General features: G+C 56.9%; 1 protein-coding gene across 4 annotated transcripts in view; it reads left to right on the forward strand.

Annotated features, from left to right (window-relative positions):
• The first annotated feature begins 276 nt into the window (after nt 1-276).
• The window catches only part of INTS3 (integrator complex subunit 3), an 80,329-nt gene continuing 56,202 nt past the window's right edge, over nt 277-24,403 (forward strand). For 3 of the 4 annotated variants that reach the window (XM_075330552.1, XM_075330553.1, XM_075330554.1), the window contains exons 1-3: nt 1,461-1,716; nt 4,266-4,349; nt 5,274-5,357. In XM_075330552.1, coding sequence (XP_075186667.1) covers nt 1,534-1,716; nt 4,266-4,349; nt 5,274-5,357 — 351 coding nt within the window. In that variant the 5' untranslated portion in view covers nt 1,461-1,533. Of the gene's footprint in view, nt 332-1,460; nt 1,717-4,265; nt 4,350-5,273; nt 5,358-24,403 lie in introns of those variants that run through there. The other variant, XM_075330555.1, reaches the window with a different exon arrangement.

A 24,403-nucleotide genomic window follows, 5' to 3' on the forward strand; every position in this document is an offset into this window, starting at 1 on the left:
AGAAAAAAGATGCATTGTGTGAACAGAGCCTATTACTCCCTCACAGGAATCACCTCACAACTCAACCTGTGGCGAAGCGCCCTCAACAAACATGTCCGCCTGCACCAAGCGGAGGTCACGTGGACGGTGGACTTCCTGTCTACGCTTTGTCAGCACGCCAGTAGAAGTAACGTCACGAAAAGAGGCGGGGAAAACGTCCATCAATCATGACTTTCTGCTTGGTGTGATTGGGTAGCCGGAGGAGAGAGGGCGGGAGCTTCCGGCCGTCGGCTGTTGGGCTCGGGATGGCTTCCTGTGTATACTAGGAGCGGAGGAGCGAGCTCCGGTGCCGGTGTGTGACGGGGGGAAGCCCGGGGAGGCCGTACAGGCGGGAAACAGGGCGAATTCTCAGTGTTATCACTGATAGGGTTCGCGGCAGACTGCTGTACGCACAGGCTTTGAAGAGCCCCTGTAGGCAGCCAGGGGTACCCCATCCTTCCCAGAGACCGTTGCTAGGAGCTGGGGTACCCCATCTTCTCATAGCTCCCACTATAGACCCCCCATTCCCAGCCCCCAATATAACCTGGGACTCCCCATTCCTATAGCCCCCAAGTGTTCCCTGGGACCCCCCATTCTAAGTCCCCCAGAATAACCTGGGACCCCTATCTTCAGCTCCCCTGTATAACCTGTGACCTCTATTTTTCTCAGTCCTCCCAGTAGAACCTCGGATCCCCATCCTTCTCAGCCCCCCAGAATAACCTGTTACCCCCATCCTCAGCCCCCCAGAATAACCTGTTACCCCCATCCTTCTCAGCCCCCCAGAATAACCTGTTACCCCCATCCTTCTCAGCCCCCCAGAATAACCTGTTACCCCCATCCTTCTCAGCCCCCCAGAATAACCTGTTACCCCCATCCTTCTCAGCCCCCCAGAATAACCTGTTACCCCCATCCTTCTCAGCCCCCCAGAATAACCTGTTACCCCCATCCTTCTCAGCCCCCCAGAATAACCTGTTACCCCCATCCTTCTCAGCCCCCCAGAATAACCTGTTACCCCCATCCTTCTCAGTCCTCCCAGAATAACCTGTTACCCCCATCCTTCTCAGCCCCCCAGAATAACCTGTTACCCCCATCCTCAGCCCCCCCAGTATAACCCGTTACCCCCACCCATTCTCAGAACCCCAGTATAACATCGGACCCCCATCTTCAACCCTCCCAGTGTAACCTGTTACCCCCCCCCTATCATCAGCCTCCCTGTATAATCTGGGACCCCCCTTCCTCAGCCACCAGTATAATCTGGGATCTCCCATCCTCAGCCCCCAGAATAAACCAGTTACCTCCCATCCTCAGCCCTCTGAGTATAATCTGGGGTCCCCATCCTGCTCAGCCCTCCAGTGTAAGTTGGGGGCGCCCATCCTTATAGCCCCACCCATTTTTATGTGATCTATCTGTTGTACATTTACGCTCTTAATGATCTTTTCTTAATGATCTTTATTGAGCCCAGATATTTTTAGAGAAGCCCCCTTATTTCATAGTTTGCCCCTAATTTTCTTGTAAATGTCTGAGGGGACGTCCCAGCCCCTCGAGTACCCTCCTCATTCCCTGTATATAGCACCCTGCCTTGGAGGCCCCCCATTTAAAGGTGAGAAATTGGAAGAGACTCCCCCCAAAATGGAGCAAAAATCCAAAGGAAAACTGCTGATCTCCACCAGCCTGGACGCCAAGGATGAACTGGAGGAGGTAAAGTGTCTGGGGGTCGACTGCGCGGGCCCGTACGTGTCCGGGGGGGGAGGGGGGGGGACGGCGTGGCCCGTACGTGTCCGGGGGGGAGGGGGGGACGGCGTGGCCCGTACGGGTCCGGGGGGGGGGGGTGGAGGGGGGGGGGGGGGGGGGGGACGGCGTGGCCCGTACGTGTCCGGGGGGAGGGGGGACGGCGTTGGCCCGTACGTGTCCCGTGGGGAGGGGGGACGGCGTGGCCCGTACGTGTCCGGGGGGGAGGGGGGACGGCGTGGCCCGTACGTGTCCGGGGGGAGGGGGGGGACGCGTGTGGCCCGTACGTGTCCGGGGGTGAGGGGGGGACGGCGTGGCCCGTACGTGTCCGGGGGGAGGGGGGGACGGCGTGGCCCGTACGTGTCCGGGGGGAGGGGGGGACGGGCGTGGCCCGTACGTGTCGGGGGGAGGGGGGGACGGCGTGGCCCGTACGTGTCCGGGGGGAGGGGGGACGGCGTGGCCCGTACGTGTCCGGGGGGAGGGGGGACGGCGTGGCCCGTACGTGTCCGGGGGGAGGGGGGGACGGCGTGGCCCGTACGTGTCCGGGGGTGGGGAGGGGGGGGACGGCGTGGCCCGTACGTGGTCCGGGGGGAGGGGGGACGGCGTGGCCCGTACGTGTCCGGGGGGGAGGGGGGGACGGCGTGGCCCGTACGTGTCCGGGGGGAGGGGGGGACGGCGTGGCCCGTACGTGTCCGGGGGGGAGGGGGGACGGCGTGGCCCCGTTACGTTGGGGCCGGGGGGAGGGGGGAACGGCGTGGCCCGTACGTGTCCGGGGGGAGGGGGGACGGCGTGGCCCGTACGTGTCCGGGGGGAGGGAGGGGGGCGGCGTGGCCCGTACGTGTCCGGGGGGAGGGGGGACGGCGTGGCCCTTACGTGTCCGGGGGGGAAGGGGGGACGGCGTGGCCCGTACGTGTCTGGGGGGAAGGGGGGGACGGCGTGGCCCGTACGTGTCTGGGGGGAAGGGGGGGACGGCGTGGGCCGTACGTGTCCTGGGGGGAAGGGGGGACGGCGTGGCCCGTACGTGTCCGGGGGGGAAGGGGGGACGGCGTGGCCCGTACGTGTCCGGGGGAGGGGGGGACGGCGTGGCCCGTACGTGTCCGGGGGGGGGAGGGGGGGACGGCGTGGCCCGTACGTGTCGGGGAGGGGGGGGCGGCGTGGCCCGTATGTGTCAGGGGGGGGAGGGGGGGGCGGCGTGGCCGTACGTGTCATGGGGGGGAGGGGGGGCGGCGTGGCCCGTACGTGTCAGGGGGGAGGGGGGGGCGGCGTTGGCCCGTACGTTGTCCGGGGGGAGGGGGGGCGGCGTGGCCCGTACGTGTCCGGGGGGAGGGGCCTTGTACACGTCTGGGTGGATGGGGGGACACCGAGCTGCATTCGATTCTTGTCCTGAGGAGAGGGGGAACCCCGGCCTTCTGTTTGCTCAGTTGCTATAGTTACTGGCTCACTTAGAGGGGTCGGGGTTAATGATCAATTAAACCATTGTGCTTTAATGAGGGCATCAGTTTAGTAGCGGCGCTGACCCCGGAGCCGAAATACGACCGCGAGATGTAGAGATGGAAGCTGATGAGCACTCGGGTGGTTCTGGATCAATGACGCTACTGAAAAGGGTTAAATAATGCCGAAGAATAGGTAACGAAGCCGTGTGGCCACGTCAAGCCTCCACGTATCCTACACAGAAGTAACTGGAGGTCGGCAGTTACCTGACCCCCACGGGGCTCGTGGTCAGTGATCGCACCTGATGTCCGTCACCAAGAGAGCTGCCTCTTATACGGGGGGGGGTGGCGCTGTTATCCGGTACCCGGCAGTGAGGGCGATGTCGTAGGGGAGCGCTTCAGAACCTGCCTGCTTCAGTTCATTTGTGCATGGTGGCTCTGGCGGGTGTTGCTCCCGGGGGCGCGGCGGCCCTTGCAGGGTGTGGTGCTATGGCGACAGCCCTTGCGGGCCCTTCCAATGGTACGGCAGCGGTCCTTGCGGTGGGTGGTCCCGGGGGCGCGGCGACCATTGGGGGGTGCTCCCGGTATTGTATGGTACTACGGTTCTCTTTTATAGGTGGTGCTCGTGGTGACCGGAATGGAGAGACTTAATGACTCTTGTGCTTGCCGGGCCCTTGCACCGCATCAGTGATTCTCTTTGTGCGGAGGTCCTGGGCCCGGAGGGTGCGGTTCAGAGGGAATTTATAATTGTCGGCAGCCATCACCGGGGAGCGCTCCCCTCCTCATAAAATGAGGGGCTTTGATGCAGGAGTCCAGATCCCGCGCGCTCTTCATCCTGTGCTTCACCCATCTATTGCCGGGTATTCAGTAATGGCTGTGACAATTAGTTGCCGTGTTCATCCTTGGGGGTGATGACCAGGGACCAGGGCAGAGGGGCAGGACCACCCTGCCCCCCAGGGGCGGGAGTGCTATTACTTATTACAGATGCTGCTGGACTCTTGAGGCCCCTGATATTAGAGGGTGGCATTAGTGGGGGCTCATCCTTACAGAGAGCAGACACCCGTCTGACCCTCCTGTTGTGTCTTTCAGAGGCTGGAGCGCTGCGTGGCGCTGGTCACCTCTATGACTAACGGTGTGTCGGAGCGAGAGGCCAACGATGCTCTGAATGCTTACGTAAGTACTGAGCGCTCTGCTCCCCCCGCCGTCACTGAGCGCTCTGCTCCCCCCGCCGTCACTGAGCGCTCTGCTCCCCCCGCCGTCACTGAGCGCTCTGCTTCCCCCGCCGTCACTGAGCGCTCTGCTCCCCCCGCCGTCACTGAGCGCTCTGCTCCCCCCGCCGTCACTGAGCGCTCTGCTCCCCCCGCCGTCACTGAGCGCTCTGCTCCCCCCGCCGTCACTGAGCGCTCTGCTCCCCCCGCCGTCACTGAGCGCTCTGCTCCCCCCGCCGTCACTGAGCGCTCTGCTCCCCCCGCCGTCACTGAGCGCTCTGCTCCCCCCGCCGTCACTGAGCGCTCTGCTCCCCCCGCCGTCACTGAGCGCTCTGCTCCCCCCGCCGTCACTGAGCGCTCTGCTCCCCCCGCCGTCACTGAGCGCTCTGCTCCCCCCGCCGTCACTGAGCGCTCTGCTCCCCCCGCCGTCACTGAGCGCTCTGCTCCCCCCGCCGTCACTGAGCGCTCTGCTCCCCCCGCCGTCACTGAGCGCTCTGCTCCCCCCGCCGTCACTGAGCGCTCTGCTCCCCCCGCCGTCACTGAGCGCTCTGCTCCCCCCTCCCCCCCCCTTTCTGCAATCACTGAGCCCTTGCTGCTCCCCCCTCCTGCCCAATGCCCCATGATCACTGAGCACTCTGCTCACCCCCCAACAAACCCCCCCCCCCCCGCGGTCACTGAGCGCTCTGCCCCCCCCTACCTCTACACTCCCCCATCCTCCAGTTGACTTATCACACCATTCCCCACCACCCCGGATCACTGAGTGCTCCACAGTCCTCTCTCATGCCGTCCCGGATCACTGAGCGCTTTGTTCCCTTCCCCCGCCCTGGATCACTGAGCGCTCTGCTTTCCTCCGTTGCTTCATTTATTCTGTTTTATCTGTTGTTTCCAGGTGTGTAAAGGAGCGAGCCAGCACGAGGAGGTGTGCCTGGGGCTGTTCTGCCTGGTGCTGTCAGATGCCGCGCAGGCACAGAAGGTAAATGCCAGCCATGAGGGATCCGGGGCTCATTCTACACCTACACTGGAGCAAATGCTGGTTTAGTGGGCCGGTGCTGGCTCTATAGCCGGGGCAGATGATGGGCGGCCGGTGCTGGCTCTATAGCCAGGGCAGGTGATGGGGGTCCTGGGCCGGTGCTGGCTCTATAGCCGGGGCAGGTGATGGGGGTCCTGGGCCGGTGCTGGCTCTATAGCCGGGGCAGGTGATGGGGGTCCTGGGCCGGTGCTGGCTCTATAGCCGGGGCAGGTGATGGGGGTCCTGGGCCGGTGCTGGCTCTATAGCCGGGGCAGATGATGGGGGTCCTGGGCCGGTGCTGGCTCTAAAGCCGGGGCAGATGATGGGGGTCCTGGGCCGGTGCTGGCTCTATAGCCGGGGCAGATGATGGGGGTCCTGGGCCGGTGCTGGCTCTATAGCCGGGGCAGATGATGGGCGGCCGGTGCTGGCTCTGTAGCTGGGGCAGATGATGGGGGTCGGGGGGCCGGCGCTGGGGCAGATGATGGGGGTTGGGGGGCAGATGATGGGGGTCGGGGGGCCGGCGCTGGGGCAGATGATGGGGGTCGGGGGGCTGGGGCAGATGATAGGGGTCGGAGGGCCGGCGCTGGGGCAGATGATGGGGGTCGGGGGCCGGTGCTGGGGCAGATGATGGGGGTCGGGGGGCCGGTGCTGGGGTAGATGATGGGGGTCGGGGGCTGGTTTCCTGGTGTAACATTAACATTGGGTTAACCCCTTCCTTCCCGCAGGCCGCGGTTCCCTCTGCCCAGTGTTCTGTGCCCCCACATTCCCAGCATGGCGGGCAGGGGAGGCGCCCTCGATATTTCGGGAAACATTAAGCAAACACGTTCTCCCTGGGAGAGGGCACGACCCTGGCGAGCGCCGTATTTTCTTTTTCCGCATACTTCTTGGGTAATTACAATCAGGGATGTGAGATCGCGCGGAGCGCAGGAAACTGCCGACTGTCAGCTCCTGGGACCGGCCGCTGTCTGATTACCTGTACAGGAAGGCTAAGCAGCACAGAGGATTTCAGGGGGATGTGCTGAGAGACACGAGGGATCGCCTGCCTGATGAGAGGGGTTTTCCCAGACTGAGCTGTCACTCTTGGAGACCCCTTCCCCATATATCGTGTGGATGAGTGGGGGTCCTGGAAACGTGCGGGGGTCTGATCTGAGGCAGAGGGCTCTGTGTAGTAAATGCAGGACTTTGTATGTTGCAGGCAGGCGAGGGTTAAGTTCCTGAGTCTGATCGGCTCGAGGCGTTCTTTCCCGCAGTGGGTCTCTCGGCCGCCGGTGCTGCAAGCTCCTTTCAAGCAGCTAATTACTTTCTAAAGATGGCAGGGGATTATTAGTGATGGAAGGTGGGGGGTGCCGCTGCTCCGCTGCTAATGAACCCCGAGCTGATACTTAAGGGCTGGACCTCCAGTAGTCCGGTCTGCGAGGACCGCTCTCCAAGGCCAGGCATTCATTATTATTTCTCTGTGATCGCTCCATCTCGGGGTTTACAGTCTCCATGGACCTTAATGAACGCGCTCATATCACAGATGCCGTCCTACTCCGGGCTCAGCGGGTGAGAGGGGGGAGCCTGCACGCACGTCATCGGGGTCTGTGGAAAGCACGGTGACAACCTAGGCTACCATTTCTCATGTGAGTTGTCAGTTCCTCAGTATTGTGGCCACCAGTGGAATGTACAGCGCCGCCCTGGTGGCATCACTCTCTGTGCCAAGCATGGATCTCCTCTATCAGCAGTAATAATAAAGAGGACCGGGCTCTTCCTCTTTGCCCTACTCCGTTCCTGTCTTTGCTCTGCCCTCAACGCTTCGGTTTTTTTACTTTCAGTCCTCCTTGCTTTTTCTGTCTCACTTTCTTTTCTTTTTCCCCCTTCTGTCCTCTTCCTCTTTTTTCCCCCTTCTGTCCTCTTCCTCTTTTTTCCCTTCGGTCCTCTTCCTCTTTTGTCCCTTCGGTCCTCTTCCTCTTTTGTTCCTTCGGTCCTCTTCCTCTTTTGTCCCTTTGGTCCTCTTCCTCTTTTGTCCCTTTGGTCCTCTTCCTCTTTTGTCCCTTTGGTCCTCTTCCTCTTTTGTCCCTTTGGTCCTCTTCCTCTTTTGTCCCTTTGGTCCTCTTCCTCTTTTGTCCCTTTGGTCCTCTTCCTCTTTTGTCCCTTCGGTCCTCTTCCTCTTTTGTCCCTTCGGTCCTCTTCCTCTTTTGTCCCTTCGGTCCTCTTCCTCTTTTGTCCCTTCGGTCCTCTTCCTCTTTTGTCCCTTCGGTCCTCTTCCTCTTTTGTCCCTTCGGTCCTCTTGCTCTTTTTCCCCCCCTTCGGTCCTCTTGCTCTTTTTCCCCCCCTTCGGTCCTCTTGCTCTTTTTCCCCCCCTTCGGTCCTCTTGCTCTTTTTCCCCCCCTTCGGTCCTCTTGCTCTTTTTCCCCCCCTTCGGTCCCCTTGCTCTTTTTCCCCCCCTTCGGTCCTCTTGCTCTTTTTCCCCCCCTTCGGTCCTCTTGCTCTTTTTCCCCCCCTTCGGTCCTCTTGCTCTTTTTCCCCCCCTTCGGTCCTCTTGCTCTCCCCCCCCCCCCTTCGGTCCTCTTGCTCTTTTTCCCCCCCTTCGGTCCTCTTGCTCTTTTTCCCCCCCTTCGGTCCTCTTGCTCTTTTTCCCCCCCTTCGGTCCTCTTGCTCTTTTTCCCCCCCTTCGGTCCTCTTGCTCTTTTTCCCCCCCTTCGGTCCTCTTGCTCTTTTTCCCCCCCTTCGGTCCTCTTGCTCTTTTTCCCCCCCTTCGGTCCTCTTGCTCTTTTTCCCCCCCTTCGGTCCTCTTGCTCTTTTTCCCCCCCTTCGGTCCTCTTGCTCTTTCTTCGGCGCTCCATTGGGAGACCCAGACGATTGGGTGTATAGCACTGCCTCTGGAGGCCACACAAAGCAATTACACTAAAAAGTGTAAGGCCCCTCCCCTTCTGGCTATACACCCCCAGTGGGATCACTGGCTCACCAGTTTTCTGCTTTGTGCGAAGGAGGTCAGACATCCATGCATAAGCTCCACTGTTCAGTCAGCAGTAGCTGCTGACTATATCGGATGGAAGAAAAGAGGGCCCATACTAGGGCCCCCAGCATGCTCCCTTCTCACCCCACTTGCGGTTTGTAAGGTTGAGGTACCTATTGCTGGTACGGAGGCTGGAGCCCACATGCTGTTTTCCTTCCCCATCCCCCTGAGGGGCTCTGAGGAAGTGGGATCTTTCCGGCCACCAAGCCCTGAGGCCGGGCTCCATCCACAGACCCATAGAACCTGCTGGATGTGGAGCGGGAGTGCCGTTCAGGGACAAGGCCCTGCAACTTTCAGGTACTCTGTGTCCCCGTATGGCAGGCCACGCACACTCCAGGCTTGCTGGGTGTGCTAGTGCGCCGGGGACTGTAGCGCTGTGCGCTGGGCTTATAGTCCCTGCAGATTACTGGGGGACTTTACGTGTGGGGACCGCCGCGCCGACCGCCCCTGGAGCGGCGGCGCAGCTGCGACTTGTAGTGCGCCGGGGACGCGCCGACCGCGCTTTTACGGCGGCGGCGCTTCTAACTTTAGTCCCCGGCTTTTGCGGCCTAGCGCCGCTTCGTTCCCCGCCCCCACCCTGTCACTCAGGGACAGGGAGAGACGCTGTTCTATAGCAGCGCCGAGGGCTGGAGCCTTATTTGCATTCTCCAGCCCCCTTTACTAGACACAGTGGGCGCCGGGTTCCCGCTCTTGTCTCGGGCACGCCCTCGGCCCGCCCCTCTCCTCTGGACGCCGGCAGCCATTCCGGCACGCAGAGCGGGAAAACGGAGACACTGAGCTACCAGCACAGGATTCCGGCGCCACACACCCGCTTTTGTGCGGGCGGTAAGCGGCAACTAAAGTGCTGACCCACTAATGCCGAAGTGTCCTGTTGTACTTTTGTACGGTCGCTATTCAGGATGCAGACCTAGAAACAGCAGCAAAAGATCAGGGGTGCTAAAGCACAGACTCTATATGCTGCTTGTCTTGCATGTGCTGCAGTGTCATGTGTCCTTTATGCTTGTATGCTTTACATTGCACTGTAAGGGCTATTCTTGGCTGTCTACCCGCCTAGATGGCTAGACAGCGGCAGCAAACAGCAATGGTGCTAAGGCACAAGCTTTCAATGCTGCTTGGATTGCATGTACTGCAGAGTTTATTTTCATGCTTGTACATTCACTGCATGTCGCTATTCTTGGCTAATGCTCCTGGATGACTAGACAACAGCAGCAGAAAAGCAAGGGTGCTAAGGCACAAGCTTTCAATGCTGCTTGGATTGCATGTGCTGCAGTGGTTATTTTCATGCTTGTATGCTATACATTCACTGTATGTCGCTTTTCCTGGCTAATGCTCCTGAATAACTAGACAACGGCAGCAGAAAAGCAAAGGTGCCAAGGCACAGGCTTTCTATGCTCCTTGTACTGCATGTGCTGAAGTGTTTATTGTACTTCATGCTTGTATGCTATACATTGCACTGTACGGTCGCTATTCTTGGCTAATGCTCCTAGATGGCTAGACAGCAACAGCAAAAAAAAAAAAAAAAAAAAAAGGCATGGGTGCCAAGGCACACGCTTTCTATGCTGCTTGTACTGCATGCGACTGTTCCAGGACCCCCAGTGTGTGCAATTACTCAACGGGGTCTCTGCTACAGGTGGCCAAAAGAACCACCTGTGATCCCTGTCCAGGGACGGAGTTGCAGTTTCCGCTGATATATTGTCTGTGGCTATGACTAACATCTTACAGACTTTGCAGTCCAGACAGACCTTGGGCAATGTTGATTCAATGCCCCTGGCCACCCTGATTTCGAAACAAATCATGGCTCCAGGAGGGTCCCATGCATCCCAGGGTGCAGGCTCTGACACGGACGACAGTCCCAGACGGCCTAAGCGAGCTCCCTAAGAACGGCCCTCGACTTCATCACAGTACTCTCTGTATGATGAGGCAGACGTAGCTGTTCAGGACTCCGATCCTGAGACCGCTCTCAATCCGGATACACCGGATGGTGACGCTATAGTGAATAATCTTATAGCGTCCATCAATGGAAGGTTGGGTATTTCTCCCTCAACTCCTCCAGTGGAGGGGTCAGCTTCACAGCAGAAGAAATCCCTATTTCGGTATCTCAAGCGTATATTGAGTACTTTTCTGGTCACTCTGACTCCAGAGAAGCAGTCCAGGAACACCACACTTATCCCGATAAGCTTTTCTCCAACCGTATTGAAGATACGCGTTGTCTCTTCCCCCCCTGACGTGCTCAAGCGCTCCAAGGGTGGATCCCCCAATCTCCAGGCTTGCGGCTAGATCTATAGTTGCAGTGGAAGATGGGAATTCACTTAAAGATGCCATTGACAGACAGACAGCCCTATCGGCGGGTCGGTTGCCCCGGCATTCGCAGCCATAGAGGCACTCCAAGCTATTTCAGCTAGTATTGCGCAGAGGGACGCGGTCACATGTACATCTTGGCCGCAGTAGCGTCCTTCACCTCGCAATGTCGGCATTGCGACTCAAGCTGTTTATGCTGTCCTGGACTCTACGAGCCGTACGTCAGTGGCGTCCGCCAACTCCGTGTTGTTACGCTCCTAGTGTTAAGGGATTGGAGCAGATGCTGCTTCCACAAATGTGCTTAACCAGATTGCCTTTATCTGGTGACAGACTGTTTCGTGAGCGGTTGGATTAAATCATTCAACTGTCCAAGGGTACGGATTCTTCCTTACCCCAGCTATCAAACATGACCCATCAGGAGAAGGGACAGTCGAGGTTTCGGTCCTTCCCAGGCTCGGGCACGTCCCAATTGCCCTCGTCCAACAGGACTCAAAAGGCTCAGAGGGGCGCAGGTTCCTGGCGGGCTCAATCACGCCCGGAGAAGGCAGCCGGAGGAACCGCTACCAAGGCGGTTTCCTCATGACTTTCAGCCCTCTCTCTCCGCGTCCGCGGTCGGTGGCAGACTCCCCCGCTTTAGCGACATTTCACTGCCACAGGTCAATGGCCGGTGGGTGAGAGACAGTTTGTCGCAAAAACTTCCTCACCGGCCGAGCCGAGGCTCTTCTGCAGGCAGTAGGAGTCGTAATCCCGGTTCCTCCTCAGGAACAAGAGACACTTTTTACTCCGATCTGGTCGGGGTGACAAAATAGGACGACTCCTTCCGTTCCGTTCTGGACCTTAAACTGCTCAACAAGCACGTGAAAACCAGGCGGTTCCGGATGGAATCCCTCCGCTCCGTCATTGCCTCAATGTCTCAAGGAGATTTCCTAGCATCAATAGACATCAGGATGCTTATCTCCACGTGCCGATTGCTCCAGAGCACCGGCGTTTGCTACGATTCGTTATTGAAGACGAGCATCTTCGGTTCGTAGCCCTACCCTTCGGTCTGGCGACAGCCCCACGGGTTTTCACCAAGTTCATGGCAGCAGTGGGACCACTCCCGCACTCTCAGGGTCACCCTGTGATCCCTTACTTAGACCATCTACTTGTCAAGGCACTCTTTTAAGAGGCATGCCAACACAGCCTGAACATGGCGCTGGAGACTTCCCAGAGTTTCGGGTGGGTCCTCAACTTTTCAAAGTTAAACCCAATCGCTGGCATATCTTAGCTTGGGGTTTCACACTCTCTCAGCGATGGTGAAGCTTCCACTGGACAAACAGCGGTCACTACAGACGGGGGTGCAGTCTCTCCTTCAAGGAGACACCTCATCCAGAGGCAGTCCCTTTCACGCAGTTTCATCTGCGTCCACTTCAATAGAACATTCTTCGCTAATGGGAGGGGAAGTCGATGTCCCTACACAGGAACGTCCCCCTTTCTCAGACGATCAAGGACTCTCTTCAGAGGAGTCCACTCTTCAGATCAATTGTCTGGAGCTCTGGGCAGTGCATATGGCCCTGCAAGACTTCCTACAGTGGCTGGAAGGCAAACAGATCCGAATTCAGTCGGACAATCCACAGCGGTGGCATACATCAACCACCAAGGCGGACTACGCAGTCGGCGAGCCTCCCAGGAAGTCCGCCGGATTCTGCTAGGGGTGGAAGACAGAGCATACACCATATCCGCAGTTCACATCCCGGGCGTAGAAAACTGGGAAGCAGACTTCCTCAGTCACCAGGGCGTGGACGCAGGAGAATGGTCTCTGCACCCGGACGGGTTTCACGAATCGGCACAACAGCTTGGTCCCGGTTTTCATGACGATCAAAGAGCTCTGGCGACAGGCATCTCACGGTCGGTCAACCGTGGGCACTACCAGACCGGCCAGACTTACTGTCCCAAGGGCCGTTTTTCCATCTGAATTCTACGGCCCTGAACCTACTGTGTGGCCATTGCGTCCTAGATCCTAGTGTCCTCAGGATTATCCCACGGGGTCGTTGCCACCATGAGACAGGCTATGAAGCCCACGTCTGCTAAGATCTACCACGGAAGTGGAAGTTTTTCTTTTACTGGTGCTCTGTACAAGGAGTGTCCCCCTGGCCATTGGCATGGCCTACTTTTCTTTCCTTCCTGCAATCTGGGTTGGAAAAGGGCTTGTCGCTCGGCTCCCTTAAAGGGCAAGTCTCGGCGCTATTGGTGTTTTTTTCAGAAGCGTCTAGCACGACGTCCGCAGGTACGCACGTTCCTGCAGGGGGTTTGGTCATATCGTCCCCCCCGTACGAGCGGCCGTTAGATCCATGGGATCTGAACAGGGTACTAGTTGCTCTCCAGAAGCCGCCTTTCGAGTCTCTGACGGATGTTTCACTCTCTCGACTATCACGGAAAGTGGCCTTTCTGGTAGCGATCACGTCTCTTCGGAGAGTGTCTGAGCTAGCAGCGCTGTCATCCAAGGCTCCCTTCCTGGTGGTCCACCAGGACAAGGTAGTGCTGCGCCCCATTCAGGAGTTTCTCCCTAAGGTAGTATCCTCGTTTCATATTAATCAGGATATCTCCTTACCTTCTTTTCTTCAGCGCTCTATTGGGAGACCCAGACGATTGGGGTATAGCTACTGCCCTCTGGAGGCCACACAAGCACTACATTAAAAGTGCAAGGCCCCTCCCCCTCTGGCTATACCCCCCCCCGTGGTATCACGGGTTCTCCAGTTTTTCTTCAGCGCTCTATTGGGAGACCCAGACGATTGGGGTATAGCTACTGCCCTCTGGAGGCCACACAAAGCACTACATTAAAAGTGCAAGGCCCCTCCCCCTCTGGCTATACCCCCCCCGTGGTATCACGGGTTCTCCAGTTTTAGCTTTGTGTGCGAAGGAGGTCAGACATTCCATGCATAGCTCCACAGATTTTAGTCAGCAGTAGCTGCTGACTGTTTCGGATGGAAGAAAAGAGGACACATATAGTGTCCCCAGCATGCTCCCTTCTCACCCCTGGATGGTGTTGTAAGGTTGAGGTACCTATTGCTGGTACAGGGCTGGAGCCTGACATGCTGTTTTCCTTCCACATCCCCTTGTAGGGCTCTGTGGAAGTGGGATCATGCCGGCCTCTCAGCTCTGATGCCGGGCTCCATCCACAGACCCATTAGAACCTGATGGAGACGGAGCAGGAGTACGATCAGGGACAGGCCCTGCATCATACAGGTACTCTGTGTCCCCGGCAGGCACAGACACACTCCGGGCTGGCTGGGTGTTGTAGTGCGCCGGGGACCGCAACGTGGAGTTGGTGTCCCTACAGATTACTGGGGGATTGTTTGTGTTTGGGAACGCAGCGCCGACCCCCTCTGGACCGGGCGGCGCTGCTGTGACTTGTGGTGCGCCGGGGATCCGCCGTCCGCGCTTTTACGGCGGCGGCGGTTATAAATTTAGTCCCCGGCTTTTTGGGCCTAGGACGCCGGCAGCTCCGTTTCGTTCCCGCCCCCACCCTGTCATTCAGGGTAGGGGAGAGACGCTGTTCGCTAGCAGCGACGAGGGCTGGAGCCTGATTTACATGCTCCAGCCCTCTCACTTGGCACAGAGGGAAGCAGGCTTCCCGCTCTTGGCCAGGAACGCCCAGGGCCCGCCCCCCTTCCTCTCTCGAGACGCCGGCAGCCATTACATGCATGCCTGGCTGGAGGAAGGACGCAAGGCTCTGGGAGACCTGGACTAGGGGCTATCTGGCGACCACACACCCGCTTTTTAAGCGGGCGGTAAGCGATTTTTCTGTGCTGGTCCCTCTAGTGCCTCACTGTGTATCAGTGTACTGGGTACAGATATATAGATATTGTATTTCTTGCACTGTGAGGTGCGCTTCTGGCTGCATATCCCAGATCGCTCTGTGGAAGCAGCAACATGTCATCCTCAAAACGCAAGGCGGCCAAGGCAAAAAGGGCTGTGTATACTGCGTGTGCTGCATGTGGGGCTAATCTACCAGCAGGCTCCGATGACCCCCATTGTGTGCAATGCTCCGACCCGGTGCTGCTTCGCCAGCCGGAGTCGGGAGAGGTAGCGACCCAGGCTGAGACGCTTGTAAGTTCTGCCCCGGTGACAGGGACGGACTTTGCAGTTTTTGCAGATAATATGTCTGTGTCTATGGCAAAAATCCTTGAAACCTTGCAATCTATGCATGGGGCTCAGTCTCTGGGCACGGCGAGGCCTCTGTCCTCAGGTCCCCCTTACTTGGAATGTATCCAGCCCACAGGGGGGTCCCCGGCTTCACAGGCCGAGGATTATGACTCAGATGATGGCCCCAGCCACCCTAAGCGAGCTCGCTGGGAAAGACCCTCGACGTCTTCACACTGCTCAGGGTCTCAGCGCAATCAGTCTCCCTGTGATGTGTCTGATGAGAGTGATCAGGAATCCACTCCTGGAACCCCTCTCAACCTGGATACCCCGGATGGGGATGCCATGGTAAACGACCTTATCTCAGCCATCAATAGGCTGTTGGATATTTCTCCCCCAGCCCCTTCAGCAGAAGAGGCGGCTGCGGAGCAGGAAAAGTTTCGTTTCCTTTATCCCAAGCGTAAATTGAGTGCTTTGTTAGATCACTCTGACTTCAGAGAATCAATCCAGAAGCACGACGCTCACCCAGAAAGGCGTTTCTCTAAACGATCTAAAGATACGCGTTTCCCTTTCCCCCCTGAGGTGGTCAAGCGCTGGACACAGTGTCCAAAGGTAGACCCCCCGATTTCCAAACTTGCAGCTAGATCCATAGTTGCAGTGGAGGATGGCGCTTCACTTAAAGATGCCAATGACAGACAGATGGACCTTTGGTTAAAATCTGTCTATGAAGCTATCGGCGCGTCGTTTGCTCCGGCATTCGCAGCCGTATGGGCACTCCAGGCTATTTCAGCTGGCTTAGCAAAAGTGGATGCTATCATGCATCCAGCAGTGCCGCAAGTGGCGCACCTTACCACGCAGATGTCGGCGTTTGCGTCTTACGCTATCAATGCGGTCCTAGAATCTACCAGTCGCACCTCAATGGCGTCCGCCAATTCGGTAGTTTTGCGCAGAGCCTTGTGGTTAAAGGACTGGAAAGCAGATGCTGGTTCCAAAAAATGTTTAACCAGTTTGCCTTTGTCTAGAGATCGACTGTTTGGCGAGCCATTGGCTGACATCATTAAGCAGTCCAAGGGTAAAGACTCCTCTTTACCACAACCCAGAACATCCAAACCTCAGCAGAAAAAGTGGCAGCAGAGGTTTCAGTCCTTTCGAGGTTCGGGCAAGACACCATTTACCTCGTCCAAAGGGACTCAGAGGACGCAAAGAAACTCAGATTCGTGGCGGACTCACACACGCCCCAAGAAAGCAAATGGAGGTACCGCTTCCAAAGCGGCTACCTCATGACTTCCAGCCCCCCCCCCTCCGCATCGCCGGTCGGGGGCAGGCTCTCCCGCTTTTCCGGCATTTGGATGTCACAGGTCAAAGACCGGTGGGTGACGGACATTTTGTCTCGCGGGTACAGAATCGAGTTCAATTCTCGTCCTCCAGCTCGGTTCTTCAGAACCTCCCCACGTCCAGACCGAGCAGATGCTCTGCTGCAGGCGGTGGATTCCCTAAAAGCGGAAGGAGTGGTTATCCCAGTCCCTCCTCAGGAACAAGGGCAAGGGTTTTACTCCAATCTCTTTGTGGTTCCAAAAAAGGACGGCTCGTTCCGTCCTGTTCTGGACCTAAAACGGCTCAACAAACATGTGCACGCCAGGAGGTTCCGGATGGAAACCCTCCGCTCTGTCATTGCCTCAATGTCCAGAGGAGACTTCCTTGCCTCAATAGACATCAAAGATGCTTATCTCCACGTGCCAATTGCTACAGAACATCAACGTTTTCTACGTTTTGTGATAGGAGACGACCATTTTCAGTTCGTAGCTCTTCCATTTGGTCTGGCGACAGCCCCACGGGTCTTCACCAAGGTCATGGCGGCGGTGGTAGCAGTCTTGCACTCTCAGGGTCACTCGGTGATCCCTTACCTAGACGACTTATTGGTCAAAGCTCCCTCTCAGGAGGCATGTCAGCACAGCCTGAATGCTACGCTGGAGACTCTACAGTCTTTCGGATGGATCATCAACTTTCCAAAGTCGATCCGATCACCGACTCAGTCACTAACGTATCTTGGCATGGAGTTTCATACTCTAGCAGCGATAGTGAAGCTTCCGCTGGACAAGCAGCGGTCACTACAGACAGGGGTGCAATCTCTTCTGCAGGGCCAGTTGCATCCCTTGCGGCGCCTCATGCATTTCCTAGGGAAGATGGTGGCAGCCATGGAAGCAGTTCCCTTTGCGCAGTTTCATCTGCGCCCACTTCAATGGGACATTCTCCGCCAATGGGACGGGAAGTCAACGTCCCTGGACAGGAAAGTCTCGCTTTCCCAGACGGCCAAAGACTCTCTACAATGGTGGCTCCTTCCCACCTCATTGTCTCAGGGAAGATCCTTCCTGCCCCCATCCTGGGCAGTAGTCACGACAGATGCGAGTCTGTCAGGGTGGGGAGCAGTATTTCTCCACCACAGGGCTCAGGGGACGTGGACTCCGCAGGAGTCCACCCTTCAGATCAATGTTCTGGAGATCAGAGCAGTGTATCTTGCTCTACTGGCCTTCCAACAGTGGCTGGAAGGAAAGCAGATCCGAATCCAGTCGGACAACTCCACAGCGGTGGCATACATCAACCACCAAGGAGGGACGCGCAGTCGGCAAGCCTTCCAAGAAGTCCGGCGCATTCTAATGTGGGTGGAGGACAGAGCATCCACCATATCCGCGGTTCACATCCCAGGCGTAGAAAACTGGGAAGCAGACTTCCTCAGTCGCCAGGGCATGGACGCAGGGGAATGGTCCCTTCACCCGGACGTGTTTCAGGAAATCTGTCGCCGCTGGGGAGTGCCGGACGTCGACCTAATGGCATCCCGGCACAACAACAAGGTCCCGGCATTCATGGCGAGGTCGCGCGATCAAAGAGCTCTGGCGGCAGACGCCTTGGTTCAAGATTGGTCGCAGTTTCAGCTCCCATACGTGTTTCCGCCTCTGGCGCTCTTGCCCAGAGTGCTACGCAAGATCAGATCCGAGTGCAGCCGCGTCATACTCGTCGCTCCAGACTGGCCGAGGAGGTCGTGGTATCCGGATCTGTGGCATCTCACGATCGGTCGACCGTGGTCACTGCCAGACCGACCAGACTTACTGTCCCAAGGGCCGTTTTTCCATCAGAATTCTGCGGCCCTGAACCTGACTGTGTGGCCATTGAGTCCTGGATCCTAGCATCTGCTGGATTATCTCAGGGAGTCGTTGCCACAATGAGACAAGCTAGAAAGTCGAATTCGGCTAAGATCTACCACAGAACGTGGAAGATTTTCTTGTCCTGGTGCTCTGCTCAGGGAGTGTCTCCCTGGCCATTTGCATTGCCCAAGTTTCTTTCCTTCCTGCAATCGGGGTTAGAAAAGGGCTTGTCGCTCAGCTCCCTTAAAGGGCAAGTTTCGGCACTATCCGTGTTTTTTCAGAAGCGTCTAGCACGTCTTCCTAAGGTGCGCACGTTCCTGCAGGGGGTCTGTCATATTGTGCCCCCGTACAAGCGACCGTTAGATCCATGGGATCTGAACAGGGTACTAGTTGCTCTCCAGAAGCCGCCCTTCGAGCCTCTGAAGGAAGTTTCCTTTTCTCGGCTGTCGCAGAAAGTGGCGTTTCTTGTTGCGATCACATCGCTTCGGCGAGTGTCTGAGCTGGCAGCTCTGTCATCTAAGGCTCCCTTCCTGGTGTTCCACCAGGACAAGGTTGTGCTGCGCCCCATTCCGGAGTTTCTTCCTAAGGTCGTATCCTCTTTTCATCTTAATCAGGATATTTCCTTGCCTTCTTTTTGCCCTCATCCGGTTCACCGGTATGAAAAGGCCTTACGTTTGCTAGATCTGGTGAGAGCACTCAGAATCTACATTTCCCGCACGGCGCCCATACGCCGTGCCGATGCACTTTTCGTCCTTGTCGCTGGTCCGCGCAAGGGGTTGCAGGCTTCTAAAGCCACCCTGGCTCGATGGATCAAAGAACCAATTCTAGAGGCCTACCGTTCTGCGGGGCTTCCGGTTCCTTCAGGGCTAAAAGCCCACTCCACCAGAGCCGTGGGTGCGTCCTGGGCATTACGTCACCAGGCTTCGGCTCAACAGGTGTGCCAGGCAGCTACCTGGTCCAGTCTGCACACTTTCACCAAGCATTATCAGGTGCATACCTATGCTTCGGCGGATGCCAGCTTAGGTAGAAGAGTCCTGCAGGCGGCAGTGACACCCCCGTAGGGGAGGGCTGTTTTGCAGCTCTAACATGAGGTATTTATTTACCCACCCAGGGACAGCTTTTGGACGTCCCAATCGTCTGGGTCTCCCAATAGAGCGCTGAAGAAGAAGGGAATTTTGTTACTTACCGTAAATTCCTTTTCTTCTAGCTCTTATTGGGAGACCCAGCACCCGCCCTGTTGTCCTTCGGGATGTTTTTTTGTTGTTTGCGGGTACACATGTTGTTCATGTTGAACGGTTTTTCAGTTCTCCGATGTTATTCGGAGTTAATTTGTTTAAACCAGTTATTGGCTTCCTCCTTCTTGCTTTGGCACTAAAACTGGAGAACCCGTGATACCACGGGGGGGGTATAGCCAGAGGGGGAGGGGCCTTGCACTTTTAATGTAGTGCTTTGTGTGGCCTCCAGAGGGCAGTAGCTATACCCCAATCGTCTGGGTCTCCCAATAAGAGCTAGAAGAAAAGGAATTTACGGTAAGTAACAAAATTCCCTTCTTAGCTTTGTGTGCGAAGGAGGTCAGACATTCCATGCATAGCTCCACAGTTTTTAGTCAGCAGTAGCTGCTGACTATTTCGGATGGAAGAAAAGAGGACACATATAGTGTCCCCAGCATGCTCCCTTCTCACCCCTGGATGGTGTTGTAAGGTTGAGGTACCTATTGCTGGTACAGGGCTGGAGCCTGACATGCTGTTTTCCTTCCACATCCCCTGGTAGGGCTCTGTGGAAGTGGGATCCTGCCGGCCTCTCAGCTCTGACGCCGGGCTCCATCCACAGACCCATTAGAACCTGATGGAGACGGAGCAGGAGTACGATCAGGGACAGGCCCTGCATCATACAGGTACTCTGTGTCCCCGGCAGGCACAGACACACTCCGGGCTGGCTGGGTGTTGTAGTGCGCCGGGGACCGCAACGTTGGAGTTAGTGTCCCTACAGATTACTGGGGGATTTTTTGTGTATGGGAACGCAGCGCCGACCCCCTCTGGACCGGGCGGCGCTGCTGTGACTTGTGGTGCGCCGGGGATCCGCCGTCCGCGCTTTTACGGCGGCGGCGGTTATAAATTGAGTCCCCGGCTTTTTGGGCCTAGGACGCCGGCAGCTCCGATTCGTTCCCGCCCCCACCCTGTCATTCAGGGTAGGGGAGAGACGCTGTTCGCTAGCAGCGACGAGGGCTGGAGCCTGATTTACATGCTCCAGCCCTCACACTAGGCACAGAGGGAAGCAGGCTTCCCGCTCTTAGCCAGGAACGCCCAGGGCCCGCCCCCCTTCTCTCTCAGGACGCCGGCAGCCATTACATGCAGTCTGGCTGGAGGAAGGACGCAAGGCTCTGGGAGACCTGGACTAGGGGCTATCTGGCGACCACACACCCGCTTTTTAAGCGGGCGGTAAGCGATTTTTCTGTGCTGGTCCCTCTAGTGCCTCACGGTGTATCGGTGTACTGTGTAGGATATAGAGATATTGTATTTCTTGCACTGTGAGGTCGCTTCTGGCTGCATCTCCCAGATCCCTCTGTGGAAGCAACAACATGCCATCCTCAAAACGCAAGGCTGCCAAGGCTAGGGCTGTGTATACTGCGTGTGCTGCATGTGGGGCTAATCTACCAGCAGGCTCCGATGACCCCCATTGTGTGCAATGCTCCGACCCGGTGCTGCTTCGCCAGCCGGAGTCAGGAGAGGTAGTGACCCAGGCTGAGACGCTTGTAAGTTCTGCCCCGGTGACAGGGACAGACTTTGCAGTTTTTGCTGATAATATGTCTGTCTCTATGGCAAAAATCCTTGAAACCTTGCAATCTATGCATGGGGCTCAGTCTTTGGGCACGGCGAGGCCTCTGTCCTCAGGTCCCCCTCACTTGGAATTAATCCAGCCCACAGGGGGGTCCCCGGCTTCACAGGCCGAGGATTATGACTCAGATGATAGCCCCAGCCACCCTAAGCGAGCTCGCTGGGAAAGACCCTCGACGTCATCACACTGCTCAGGGTCTCAGCGCAATCAGTCTCCCTGTGATGTGTCTGATGAGAGTGATCAGGAATCCATTCCTGGAACCCCTCTCAACCTGGATACCCCTGATGGGGATGCCATGGTAAACGACCTTATCTCAGCCATCAATAGGCTGTTGGATATTTCTCCCCCAGCCCCTTCAGCAGAAGAGGCGGCTGCGGAGCAGGAGAAGTTTCGTTTCCTTTATCCCAAGCGTAAATTGAGTGCTTTGTTGGATCACGCTGACTTCAGAGAATCAATCCAGAAGCACGACGCTCACCCAGAAAGGCGTTTCTCTAAACGATCTAAAGATACGCGTTTCCCTTTCCCCCCTGAGGTGGTCAAGCGCTGGACACAGTGTCCAAAGGTAGACCCCCCGATTTCCAAACTCGCAGCTAGGTCCATAGTTGCAGTGGAGGATGGCGCTTCACTTAAAGATGCCAATGACAGACAGATGGACCTTTGGTTAAAATCTGTCTATGAAGCTATCGGCGCGTCGTTTGCTCCGGCATTCGCAGCCGTATGGGCACTCCAGGCTATTTCAGCTGGCTTAGCAAAAGTGGATGCTATCATACATCCAGCAGTGCCGCAAGTGGCGCACCTTACCACGCAGATGTCGGCGTTTGCGTCTTACGCTATCAATGCGGTCCTAGAATCTACCAGTCGCACCTCAATGGCGTCCGCCAATTCGGTAGTTTTGCGCAGAGCCTTGTGGTTAAAGGACTGGAAAGCAGATGCTGGTTCCAAAAAATGTTTAACCAGTTTGCCTTTATCTAGAGATAGACTGTTTGGCGAGCCATTGGCTGATATCATTAAGCAGTCCAAGGGTAAAGACTCCTCTTTACCACAACCCAGAACAACCAAACCTCAGCAGAAAAAGTGGCAGCAGAGGTTTCAGTCCTTTCGAGGTTCGGGCAAGACACCGTTTACCTCGTCCAAAGGGACTCAGAGGACGCAAAGAAACTCAGATTCGTGGCGGGCTCACACGCGCCCCAAGAAAGCAAATGGAGGTACCACTTCCAAAGCGGCTACCTCATGACTTCCAGCCCCCTCACTCCGCATCGTCGGTCGGGGGCAGGCTCTCCCGCTTTTCCGGCATTTGGATGTCACAGGTCAAAGACCGGTGGGTGACGGACATTTTGTCTCGCGGGTACAGAATCGAGTTCAATTCTCGTCCTCCAGCTCGGTTCTTCAGAACCTCCCCACATCCAGACCGAGCAGATGCTCTGCTGCAGGCGGTGGACTCCCTAAGAGAGGAAGGAGTGGTGATCCCAGTCCCTCCTCAGGAACAAGGGCAAGGGTTTTACTCCAATCTCTTTGTGGTTCCAAAAAAGGACGGCTCGTTCCGTCCTGTTCTGGACCTAAAACGGCTCAACAAACATGTGCACGCCAGGAAGTTCCGGATGGAAACCCTGCGTTCTGTCATTGCCTCAATGTCCAGAGGAGACTTCCTTGCCTCAATAGACATCAAAGATGCTTATCTCCACGTGCCAATTGCTACAGAACATCAACGTTTTCTACGTTTTGTGATAGGAGACGACCATTTTCAGTTCGTAGCTCTGCCATTTGGTCTGGCGACAGCCCCACGGGTCTTCACCAAGGTCATGGCGGCGGTGGTAGCAGTCTTGCACTCTCAGGGACACTCGGTGATCCCTTACCTAGACGATTTATTGGTCAAAGCTCCCTCTCAAGAGGCATGTCAGCGCAGCCTGAATGCTACGCTGGAGACCCTACAGTCTTTCGGATGGATCATCAACTTTCCAAAGTCGATCCTATCACCGACTCAATCACTAACGTATCTTGGCATGGAGTTTCATACTCTAGCAGCGATAGTGAAGCTTCCGCTGAACAAGCAGCGGTCACTACAGACAGGGGTGCAATCTCTTCTGCAGGGCCAGTTGCATCCCTTGCGGCGCCTCATGCATTTCCTAGGGAAGATGGTGGCAGCCATGGAAGCAGTTCCCTTTGCGCAGTTTCATCTGCGCCCACTTCAATGGGACATTCTCCGCCAATGGGACGGGAAGTCAACGTCCCTGGACAGGAAAGTCTCGCTTTCCCAGACGGCCAAGGACTCCCTACAATGGTGGCTCCTTCCCACCTCATTGTCTCAGGGAAGATCCTTCCTGCCCCCATCCTGGGCAGTAGTCACGACAGATGCGAGTCTGTCAGGGTGGGGAGCAGTATTTTTCCACCACAGGGCTCAGGGGACGTGGACTCCGCAGGAGTCCACCCTTCAGATCAATGTTCTGGAGATCAGAGCAGTGTATCTTGCTCTACTGGCCTTCCAACAGTGGCTGGAAGGAAAGCAGATCCGAATCCAATCGGACAACTCCACAGCGGTGGCATACATCAACCACCAAGGAGGGACGCGCAGTCGGCAAGCCTTCCAAGAAGTCCGGCGCATTCTAATGTGGGTGGAGGACAGAGCATCCACCATATCCGCGGTTCACATCCCAGGCGTAGAAAACTGGGAAGCAGACTTCCTCAGTCGCCAGGGCATGGACGCAGGGGAATGGTCCCTTCACCCGGACGTGTTTCAGGAAATCTGTCGCCGCTGGGGAGTGCCGGACGTCGACCTAATGGCATCCCGGCACAACAACAAGGTCCCGGCATTCATGGCGAGGTCGCGCGATCAAAGAGCTCTGGCGGCAGGCGCCTTGGTTCAAGATTGGTCGCAGTTTCAGCTCCCATACGTGTTTCCGCCTCTGGCGCTCTTGCCCAGAGTGCTACGCAAGATCAGATCCGAGTGCAGCCGCATCATACTCGTCGCTCCAGACTGGCCGAGGAGGTCGTGGTATCCGGATCTGTGGCATCTCACGATCGGTCGACCGTGGTCACTGCCAGACCGACCAGACTTACTGTCCCAAGGGCCGTTTTTCCATCAGAATTCTGCGGCCCTGAACCTGACTGTGTGGCCATTGAGTCCTGGATCCTAGCATCTGCAGGATTATCTCAAGGAGTCGTTGCCACAATGAGACAAGCTAGAAAGTCGAATTCGGCTAAGATCTACCACAGAACGTGGAAGATTTTCTTATCCTGGTGCTCTGCTCAGGGAGTGTCTCCCTGGCCATTTGCATTGCCCAAGTTTCTTTCCTTCCTGCAATCGGGGTTAGAAAAGGGATTGTCGCTCAGCTCCCTTAAAGGGCAAGTTTCGGCACTATCCGTGTTTTTTCAGAAGCGTCTAGCACGTCTTTCTAAGGTGCGCACGTTTCTGCAGGGGGTCTGTCATATTGTGCCCCCGTACAAGCGGCCGTTAGATCCATGGGATCTGAACAGGGTACTAGTTGCTCTCCAGAAGCCGCCCTTCGAGCCTCTGAAGGAAGTTTCCTTTTCTCGGCTGTCACAGAAAGTGGCGTTTCTTGTTGCGATCACATCGCTTCGGCGAGTGTCTGAGCTGGCAGCTCTGTCATCCAAGGCTCCCT

This window comes from Anomaloglossus baeobatrachus, chromosome 12 (genome assembly GCF_048569485.1).
Source record: "Anomaloglossus baeobatrachus isolate aAnoBae1 chromosome 12, aAnoBae1.hap1, whole genome shotgun sequence".
Lineage (NCBI taxonomy): Eukaryota > Metazoa > Chordata > Amphibia > Anura > Aromobatidae > Anomaloglossus > Anomaloglossus baeobatrachus.